The sequence below is a fragment of the Danio aesculapii genome, chromosome 7, assembly GCF_903798145.1.
Source record: "Danio aesculapii chromosome 7, fDanAes4.1, whole genome shotgun sequence".
In the NCBI taxonomy this organism is placed as follows: Eukaryota; Metazoa; Chordata; class Actinopteri; order Cypriniformes; family Danionidae; genus Danio; species Danio aesculapii.
This window is the reverse complement of record NC_079441.1, coordinates 35,343,501-35,354,638: the sequence shown is the minus strand read 5'-3', so window position 1 is coordinate 35,354,638 and position 11,138 is coordinate 35,343,501. Positions and strand designations below refer to the sequence as shown.

Here is an 11,138-nt window from a genome sequence, read left to right as displayed (position 1 = left end):
TTCACTCTTGACTCTATTCAAATATTGTACGGCCTCACCTTCCCTATTACTTGATTAAACCACAATATCAAGTTAGCAGCAATTGAATTTCAACCTGAAATTTGAGCACTGCCCCTTTAAGAGAGCTTGACTCTCATCTGGTTTAGGCTTGATGCACAAAAACACATCAAGACCACATCTGTAAGCAGTAAAACCTTTTAAACTTGCAGTGATTAGCTGCATGGCTAACAATATGCCTGTGAAGTTACAGAGATGGTCTTGGATGAATTGAAAAAGTCCTCACAGAGGATGACAGAAACATCTGTAAAAGCCTCTTCCCTCCGATCCATGCAAACAAACAAAAATTAAATGCCATTCATGCTTCAGCTAGAGGAGAATGTCTTACCCAATTTGAGCCTTTTGTTTGGGCTTGGATGACTTCACGATCCGGGCCTTCTTGGAACTCTTATCCTTGCTTTTGGACTTGGAGGAACCAGCCTTGTGACTGCGGTGCTGCGACGACGAAGATGGGAAGCTGTCAGGACTCATGACGCGAGGAATATTTTTCTCTCCTCTCTCTCGAGCTTTAGCGATGGCCTCAGAGATGATTCGATTGGCCTTCTGTTGTTTATCATCCGAAAGGGGCGACTCCATCTGCTGTTGTTGTTGCTGTTGCTGCTGCTGCTGCTGCTGCTGCTTTTGCTTCTGCAGCCGCTTCTCTGACATGTACGACGACGATGAAGAGGAGGAAGAAGAGGAGCTGCTCTTCAATGTTGGGCTGTGTACCCGCGGTTGGCTGCTGGGACCATTAGTGTTCTTAGGAGGCTGTTAGAAAAGAGAAAAAGAAATACATTAAATAACCCAAACATTACAATAACGCACTCCATTGGACAGGCTTCATTTAATAGTTGTGTAGGCAGGATAATACAGGAAGCCAGTAGATAAGTTTCTATTTCAGGATTCTGTAATTCCATATGCTAAACCCATGATGAACAATACACTATTTAAGATACCATGACGCCATGTGGACTAGTCTGGCTGTCAATATCAGAATGCTATTGCACATGAAACAGGACGATGAGCTGAATTCAACAGCCTCAAACATTACTCCTCTAGTCATGACCTAGAAAACTTGGACTCATGCGGATGTAAATACTTTAATAGGTTTCTTATTAAGAGGACAAAGTCAGTACAGTGGAACTGTAACATACGATTAAAGGTTATGTGGGCGATTTAAGATGTTTTGCTAACTTCCAAGCTAAGAAACTCTCTGCAAATCCCAGACCTCCAAAAAATGACAGCAAACCTCAATGTGCAAAGTAATTCACAGGAAGGGCATGAAATTAACAGATGCCACCAGCCAAATGCTTGTAGTTGGACACACACAGCATATAATTTTATTTATACAGTGGTTCATTTATAATGTGCATTGTGAAGGCAAAGCCTTGTAAGATATTTTCATCTGATATGAAAAACATTTTGAATTTTGTTGGTAACATGAATAAACCTAAACTTAAAAAAAAAAACTTAATGGAAAACAGAACGTAAAGCAAAAAGATACAAATCCCACCTCAGTAAAACAGACTATTGAAAAAGATTCTTGGTTCTGTCCATCAGTTGTTTGGAGGAACAATTAAAATGTGATCTTTCTGGCGGTTACTACAAAGGGACTAATATGTAAATGTAAAAGGGGTCCTGCATTCATCACCAGGTGTCTCATGTTTCACGAAAAGATCTAGATATGATAATGTAATACAAATTCAGGGCACCAGAAAAATCTAATATACAACTAGGGTTGGGCGATGTCAACCAATCTGGCATTGTACGATGTCTAATGTGAAACATTGCGATGGATGATGGTGTCGTCGTAGGCAGCGGTGAATTAATTATTTAAGAATAATTAATTCATTCATAACTATTATTTGTAGCCTACTGTTTCAACTACCTAATCCGCATGGTCTTTGTTTTACCCATAACAATATTGAAGCTGGAAGGGCATCTGCTGCGTAAAACGTGCTGGATAAGTTGGCGGTTCATTCCGCTGTGGCGACCCCAGATTAATAAAGGGACTAACCCGAAAAGAAAATGAAAAAATGAATGAACACAAATTACCACCTGTCAATCACTTTTTTCCGCAGGACTCTGGCATGAATAGGCAGAGTGATCTGTGTCGTTATATTGGCGTCACATAAAAGGTGCACAACCAACAGGAACCAACCAACAGTATATGAGGTTTTCACTAAAATGACTAAGTACAAGCGCGAAAGATTGAAGCAGTGTACTGAAGCTGTGATTCAAAAGACTGAAGAGTCATTAGATAGAGACAAGATGAATTATCACATTTAACAACTATAGTGAGACGCGATCCAGTGGTACATCCTTGATAAACTGTTCGACCTGCACTGCTCTCTGGGCTGACTGCTGGAGCTCAGACGCTGCAGCACAAGGCAGAGTGGTTGTTTGTTTGTTTGTTTGTTTGTTTGTTTGTTTGTTTGTTTTTGTGTGTGTGTGTGTGTGTGTGTGTGTGTGTGTGTGTATGGTCACGGGATGTGCGAGGGCTTTTCAGAAATGTTAAACGAAATGCCAGTGTGGACATGGATCATTTTCAATGCCATTTTAAAACTAAGACATATTAGTGTACACGGGGCCATGCGTATTTTTCATGAGCGGGTTGCTGCTGCGATGGGGGCGGGGTGGGCAGAGGACCGCGATGTTCGCTCAGCATCTGAATGGCTATCGGGCATCGGCAATAGACGGTTGCATCGTCTATTGACCCAACCCTTTAAACAAACCCAAATCAGAAAAGGTTGGGACAGTATGGAAAATGCAAATAAAAAAGAAAGTAGTGATTTCCAAATTTACTTGTTTTGTTTTGTCTGGTCAACTTCATTTCATTTGTAAATATACATCCTTTCCTGTCATTCAGACCTGCAACACTTTCTAAAAAAGTTGGGATAGGAGCAATGCAGGGCTAATAATCAGATAAATTTGTTAAACTATGTCAGCATTGTATTTATGATATAGTACAAAAGCAGCATCCAAGAAAGGTCTAGTCTTTTAAGAGAAAATATGGGCTAAGGATCACCAGTTTGGCAACAAATACGCTAAAAAAATATTGAAATGTTTAAAAACAATATTCCTCAAAGAAAGATAGGAAGACATTTGAATCTTTCACCTTCAACAGTGCATAACGTCATTAAAAGATTCAAGGTATCTGGAGGAATTTCATTGCATAAAGAGCAAGGGTGCAAGCCTAAGCTGAACTACCGTGATCTCTAATTCCTCAGGCGGCACTGCATCAAGAATTGTCATTCATCTATAACCAATATCACCACATGGCTCAGGACTACTTAGGCAAACCTTTGTCAAGTACCACGATAGTTAGTTACATCCACAAATCCCAGTTAAAACTGTACTATGCCAAAAGAAAGCCCTATGTTAACAGTGTCCAGAAGTGTCCTCGACTTCTCTGGGCCCGATGACATCTGGGATGGACCATCACACAGGGGAAATGTTTTATGTACTCAGATGAATCAGTATTTTAGGTATTTTTGGGAGAAATGGACGCTGTGTGATCCGGACCAAAGAAGAAAAGGATCACCCAGACTGTTACCAGCAACAAGTCTAAACGCCAGGGTCTGTCATGGTATGGGGTTGTGTCAGTGCCTTTGGCAAGATAACTTGCACTTCTGTGATGGCACCATTAATGCTAAAAAGTACATAGAGATTTTGGAGCACGATATGCTGCCTTCTTTTCCAGGGACGCCCATGCATATTTCAACAAGACAATGCAAAACCACATTCTGCACACATTACAAAGTCCTGGCTGCAGAGGAAGAGCATACAGGTGCTTGACTGGCCTGCCTGCAGTCCCGACCTGTCTCCAATAGAGAATATGTGTCATATTTTGAAGCACAAAATGCGAAAATAAGGACCTCATACTGTTGCCCACCTTAAGACTTGTTTGCAGGAATAAAGGGACAAAATTACACCTGAAACACTTCATCACTAGGTGTCTTCAGTATGTCTTTTAAACGTTATGAAAATTAGTGGCAACATTACAAGTGGAAAATGCTTTACTGTTTCAACTTATTTTAAATGTGAACCAAAATTGGAACACGAGTTCATCATTTGCGTTTTCCGTACTGTCCCACCTTATTCAGATTTAAAGTTGTAAATTTACATGTATGAATTGCTTACAATACGATCAATCATATGCAATTAATAAAAAGAGAGAGCAAATTTCCATTTCATGCCGATAAGAGGTGTAACAATATTCAAACCAAAACAAAAATAACGAAATACACACCCTAGAGTTCAAACCGCGATCCTCTCAAAACTAACCGTGTTACCCCCTTCACCCTTTAGATTACCCAGATATCTGAATGCACTAAACAGAAACTTATGAAACCACTGTAAAAAGTTAATAACGTTTTGAGGTTTAACTATTGCTGTTATAAAGTCAAAAGTGAATTTAGTGTTCTATAACATTGATGCAGCCACAGCACAAGCTCTGCTAAGCAAATATGTGTTGTTGTATTGGTGTATGTATTACACCCCAATAATTACTATAACTAAAATTTAAATATATGGGCCAAGGAAAGTGTTAGTGAACTAAGGACTACCTTTTGGGTCATTTTAAATTGATCTTTGTATTAATTTACCAATTTTACATACAAAGCTATTTTAGAAATGTGTGGGGGTTGGGGTGGCAGAGGATTTTTTAGTTTGGCTAATGCAGGTCTGACTTCCCTGGATTCTTTTTTGCAGAGCTCTTACAGAGACAGGTGCGATTTCTCACAACACTCGTTTCAGTGAGACCTGTCAGATAGTAGAAGCACTTGATGTGCTTACAACTCAAATTCGGTTCAAGAGTTTGGGGCCGTTCTTTACCCAGCTCAATACTTGTTGGGAATTTAATAAGCAAACCGGTTATTTCATGACCTCGCCAGCAAACTGAAAGCAAGAGGAGGTCCAAGATAAAAATCCTTGGGGATCCCATCTGATTGTAGCTGAAGCAGTGCAGCATGGTAAGCCTGAGTCCACCCACACATACTGGATGACAACATGGGAAATCCTCCATCTTTGAACTGCTGCATCATCAATGTTCCTAATGCCTGGGTTTCATAATATTCACTGCTCTGCAATCATTTGGCCAACAAGCTATAGGGAAAGATAAAGGAAATATTTGGTCGAACAAACAGGCAAATGCAGTGCACCACTGGGGCACGTACACACACACAAACACATTCGTAATTTTCATCCAGCGTATGCCTCAAAACACTGCAGATATACAATGATATAGAGACGTTAATAAGTCACAGTTCATCAGAACAACATCACACGCTGATCAAAGGTCACAAGTCAAAATCTTTAACCTGAGAGCCAGTCTATTCACATTATCCACCCCTCACCCCATGAAATAATAAGACCGCCATGTATAATTCACAGCATGATCATATAGCAGGCTGAGACATGCCAACTTTTATTATTCATGCTCATTTTGCTGACATCCCTTTTTTCCCTAATTTCTTACTCTCTTTCTCACTTGGAAAGCAGACAAAATGAGTTTGGACTCCATAAAGCAAGAGAAAGAGATCTTATCTTTTACTTTATTAGGTTTTACTTTGCACACTCGCTCTTTATAAACATGACACACGGCCGAAGCGATGTTACAGTCATGCCAATAAAGCTTTGTTGGAGAAAAAAAAAGAGAGAGCAACATAAAATCGGATCAGCCGGCCTGCGTTTTTCTGACAGCCAAATAAAGGGAATTATCTGGAAAGAGTGAAACAAAAGAATAGAGCGTGGGGGAGGGTTATAAACACTAACTCGTTTGGTGGTTAAACATGAGCCGAACAGCCAAGCGAGAGGGATTGAGCGCTCCCGAAATATTCACACTAATCCAGTGGAGGCATGAAGGGGTAAATCAGCAGGAATGGAGACAAGGAGGAAAGCTATAGGGGGAAGGCGGGAGAGCGTATGTGAGAAAATGAGTAATAGAGAGAATATGACGTGAGTGAGAGAAAGAGAGCGAGGGGGAAATGCAGCAAGCCGTGAGCAATGCAGCTATGTAACACATCTATAAATAACTGAAATTACAGGCTGCCAGCACCGCGGCGATTTCATTCTCCCTCTCCTCGCTCAAGTCATCAATGTCTTTGGGTTTAATGAAACTATACTGAAACAGAGGCGTCCATGCGGTGCTGCCACACAATGCCTGATGCGCACATGTGCCACATCCCAAGGCGCCTCGGTGAAAGGAGATGAAAAGCGAAACAGAAAGAGGAGCAGATGTAGCCGTGAAAGCTAGCTTACACTGCATTCCTTGTTAGCATGCAAGCTAGAGAATAAGAAATGGAGAGAAGTGGTTAGCACAAGATGGCGGCGATTGTGTAGCCTGCCGCATGAGCCTGTAGCTGCTCAGTTCCTGCCGGCCCCCTCCCCCACCCTTCCCTCCTCCTCCTCCTCCACCTCTCTCCACCCCCCAAACACACACACACACACGCGTGCGCGCACTCGCTCACTCACTCACCCGTCCTCTCGGCCTCTTCACCGTAGACATGTTTTTCTTTTCTTCTTTCCCCCCTCTTCTCTCTCTCCAACCGCCAACAAAAGCCTTGCCCTTTCGCCGTTTTTTTTCTCTCTCTCTCTCTCTCTCTCTCTTGCACACTCCCTCCTCCCTTTTCTCTCTCTCTCTCTCTTGCTTGATCACTTTCCCTCTCTCCCTCCCTCCCCCGGCAGGTCCGTGGCTGAAGAAGCCCTGTTCACCTCCTCCTCCTCCCCTGGCCGGGCTGCATGGAGCCGCACTTTACGGAAAACGAGGGAATGAGGAAGAGACGGATAAAGCAGCCACGCTGCTCCAGGATTCTCTCATTCTGCTGCGCTCAGCTGGGCTCAGTCTATTCTTTTCCCTCCCTCTCTTCCTCTCTCATCGATTCTCTCCGTCCGAGCGACCGTCCGTCCGTCCGAGCACAACTACACTCGATCTCTCCCGGCCGTCGTTCTCTTGTCCTCGCTCTCCTGTAGACAAACGCACACTCACAGACCGACAAGACTTCTCGTTCCTCTTCCTCCTTTCACATCCCAGGCGAAGGTAGGATTGCTAACACAAAAGGTTTTTTGTACTGGCTCAGTTGGACGCTCTGTAGCTTGTTTTCCTTATTTCCACTTGTTTTTTTTTCCCTTCCTTTCCCCTCGTTCCCCTCCCCTCTCTCAGGCTGGGCTGTATGCGGCGAGCAGGAGACACAGACGAAGCGGCAAGAAATGAAAGCACAAAGCAGCAAAACGCATCAGCATGAATATTAGAGATGTCGTTAAAATCCGGACTCGTTTTTTTCTCTCTCTCCCTTGCTCACTCACTCTCCCTCTCTCTCTCTCTTTAGCTCATTGTGAAACAGGAGGTCCAGCAGAGGGTGCTAGTTGTTATTTCATTAACTTTCAGAACTTAACCCCAAAAATACTGAATTTCAATACTTGCTGAGCACAAAATGAACAGCAGCAAGTGTTCGAGGAAATGAATACACCTGGAGATGTTTTCAACAGCTAATCTGTGTCAAAACAGATCAGTCAAGTATAATAAATCACAATTACAAACACGTGCACACACACAAACATACACGAGTGGGAGCAGGTGGCATAAGTTCACGTGCTGCAAGATCGATTCACAGGAAGTGACAATAGAGACTCAAAGGGAAATGAGGTCATGCCCTCTCTTTCCCAAAGCGTGACGCTGGTCGTGTGCAACTGTGCTCGTGCGTTGCAAAAACTTGCGACCACAGATACATACACAACAAAAACGAAAGAAGAGTAGGGCAGTAAAAAAATAATAAATGACTTGAAATGAGAAAATATGAAAAGAAATATAGCAGGTATGTAACCACAAGGACTTAATCAGCTATCTGAAATCACACAGAAAAGTGGGTCAGCTTTGGGTAAGAATCTTACAGAGTAGCACACAGATTAGCTGTGGCTGTAGACCGAGCCTTGAGACTGAAGTAAGCTCAACTTCTCCAAGGTCAAATGAATGCAAAGCTGAACAAGAGTCCTGAAAGTCATCTAAAATCAATCCTTTTCACTAGGTGGCACATAGCGTGCAAGTGTGCTTTTCGTTTCTGTCCGTATACTAGGCACAATAAAATGTTTTGCACACTAGAAAACAGGCTTTGTGTGACATAGTGAGATAACAAAACTGACAGACAGAGAGAGAGCGAGAGAGATAACAAGGCCTTGAAGTTTGGACTGGTGGAAATACAAATTAAGACTTCAAAAAAACAACTATTATGATTATTTAAAAACAGCTCAATAAAAAGATGAAAGGAAAAACTAAATAAATAATAGGAAATGAAGGATTGAAAATGAAAATGAAATAAAAATGTAGGAGTAAAACTGGAAACATACATTCAAATATTGTTTATACTGTAAATGTTTAGTTAAACTAGTGCCATTTCAAAGCTTCCGTCTATTAAAAATAAAATTTGTGTACTTTGGTAAATTTTTCTGAGGCATTTCTACTTATTAATATTCATTCAAAAGAGTAGATGAGGAACATATAAGTGAGAGAAAGTGAATAAAATAGGCAGAGTGTTTTTACGTACTGTACGGAGGAAGAAAAGAAATATGCATGTGCTCTAGACTGGATGCATAGCACAAACCACCACTACATCATGGAAACCAAACAGTTAATATGTAAATAAGATGAAATAGCAGCACCAAGATATTGGGAGGAGCTCAGCTACACAGAAAGAGAGCGAGAGAGAGAGAGAGCGAGAGAGAGAGAGAGAGAGAGTGAGTGAGTGAGTGAGAGAGAGAGCTCTATTCCTTCAGTTCTCTGTCTACGCAATGTATTTACAAACCCACCCACTTTCAGACCTCCTACATTAGGTGGATATTTTCAAGGATAAAAGTATGGGGAACGTTTAAGCCAACATTGAAGAAAAATCTATACAATTCATGCAAAATAATTGATTTTAACAATGTCATCTTGACAAATATTAACACATTTTGCTCTTTCCAACAAGTTAGGAGCTTTAGCATCACTGAATTTGCTCAATCCCTTTGTCTTAGTGCCTGCAACCATTCCAGATATCCAAGCAGTCACGTAAAGACTAAATTGTCACCATCTTATGAAGTGGCACATATGGAATCAATGCATGCAAAAAAGCTGCAATCAGCTCACCATATGTCTGTGCCTTTCTTGTGTGTTTACTAAACATTTGTAGATGCAGTTCAGCTGCGTCACACAAACAAATAATAATAATAATAATAATATTATAATAATAATTATTATTATTATTATTATATCTTAATATCAACATTGAAAACAACGGTTTCACAAAAGTATTAAGCAGCATATCTTCACATTTTCCCCTTTAACTAGAAAGCTCAATGTAACAGCATTCACTTGAAATATAAAACTTTTTTGAAGCCTTAAAATGTCTTTGCTGTAACCTTTTTCCTTGGTTTAAGGGTTTTAATTGTGGACATTTTACAAGATGTAAAATAATTATTTTGTGTCTCCATACTAAAGCGGGGAAAATAAGAATTAAGATTTTCTTAGAAAACATGTTTCTAAAAGTGCTGTTGACTTGAAATTTTCCCTGAATGTTGGTAACAACCAAAGAAATATATATTCAAAGAAAACAAATCTAATTAGTTTACAAATTAAGTTATGCATAATAAAATGAAATCACACAGAAAAAAGTATTGAACAAATTAAGAAAGGAAGATGTAGAAAGGCAGTGAAAGCCCAGACAGCAGCTGAATTCTCTTAGTAGTAATTCAGTAACCCTCTGCCCTTTGTAAATGAATATTACCTGCTTCAATCTAACATCTACATTACCAGGATGATGAAGATGAAACCCCGGTGGACAAGTAAACTCTCAAATGCTTTCAGAGAAAGAAAATCAAGCTGTACAATGGCTCAGCCAATCGCCTAACTCGAATCCAATATAAAATACAAATTCAAGAAGAAATAGATGAGACCCACAGAACCATCAAGATTTTTTACACTCTGTTGAAGTCTGTGAAAAACTCACTTTAAGCTGCCATCACCGAAAGTGCCTTTTATATAAAGTATTGAATACGTTTCAGTAGTTCAGTACTTTCCCCTTGTGTTATTTCATGGTTACTACACTTAACATATTTTTCAAGTTTTTTTATGTTTGTATTGTCTAGCTTTTTACCCGATTTGGTAAATTCAATTTCATGTCAACAGCTCCTTTAGAAATATTATTCCCAGAAAAAAAACATGACGTACTCAGCACTTATTTTCCCCGCTGTAAGTCTGTGAAGCTTCAGATCAAAATACCCATCAGATGATTTATTATACCCAGTTGAAAATGTCATTTTGGGGTCAGAGGGAATCGTATCGGTTTTGGCACCTGTGCCTTTAAATGAAAATGAGCTGGTGCTCCCTGCCCACTCAAAGTAGTTTCTCCGCAGCCACTCTTTGGGACATTTCACTTGAGAGATGGATAACTAGTATCAAATGTTAGGATAAACACAGCAAAAATGACATAGAGCAACTCGATGAAACGATGACTAGATGAAACAGAGACCCATAGTCACAAATACTACAGTAAGACAAATGAGCCACACACGACTGTTACAATGATAAATCAGCCACACACAAATATTCCAATGTTACAATGCACACACGCACACAAACAACACATGTGTGCAGTGCAGTCATCTACTCGCAGCAAATGTGCCCACCAAATGAGTCAACATGCTGCTGTATAGAGATCCATTATAGCTATGTTACCACACAAAATAAAACTGAATTAATGGAATGCCGATTGTGTGGATGAAGCGTCCTTGTTTTTAGCTGTGTACATTATGCAGTGGTGGTGTTTCCAAAAAGTATTTCAAAATTTTATACAACAATAAAAACTGTACCACTTACTGCTCCTTGAAGTGCAGTTGCATCCCAGAGAGTTGGATATGGGGCTGCACAATATTGGAAAAAATCTGACATTGCGATATTTTCTTTTGCCACAACATATATTGCAATATGAATATAATTTCCCCAGATGATTTGAACAGCTCTATTTGGAAACATTTCATTCATTTAGATCAACTGGGATGATTTCTGTGCAGTAGATATGCATAAATTATAACAAAATACAAGCAAAAAATAAATGAATAAAGAGTGCGTC

General features: G+C 40.3%; 1 protein-coding gene across 1 annotated transcript in view; it reads right to left on the bottom strand.

Moving 5' to 3' along the window:
- The window catches only part of chd9 (chromodomain helicase DNA binding protein 9), a 115,334-nt gene that overhangs the window by 63,616 nt on the left and 40,580 nt on the right, over positions 1-11,138 (bottom strand). Inside the window, 1 exon segment of the mRNA XM_056461787.1 lies at positions 386-804. Within this exon segment, the coding sequence (XP_056317762.1) occupies positions 386-804 (419 nt within the window).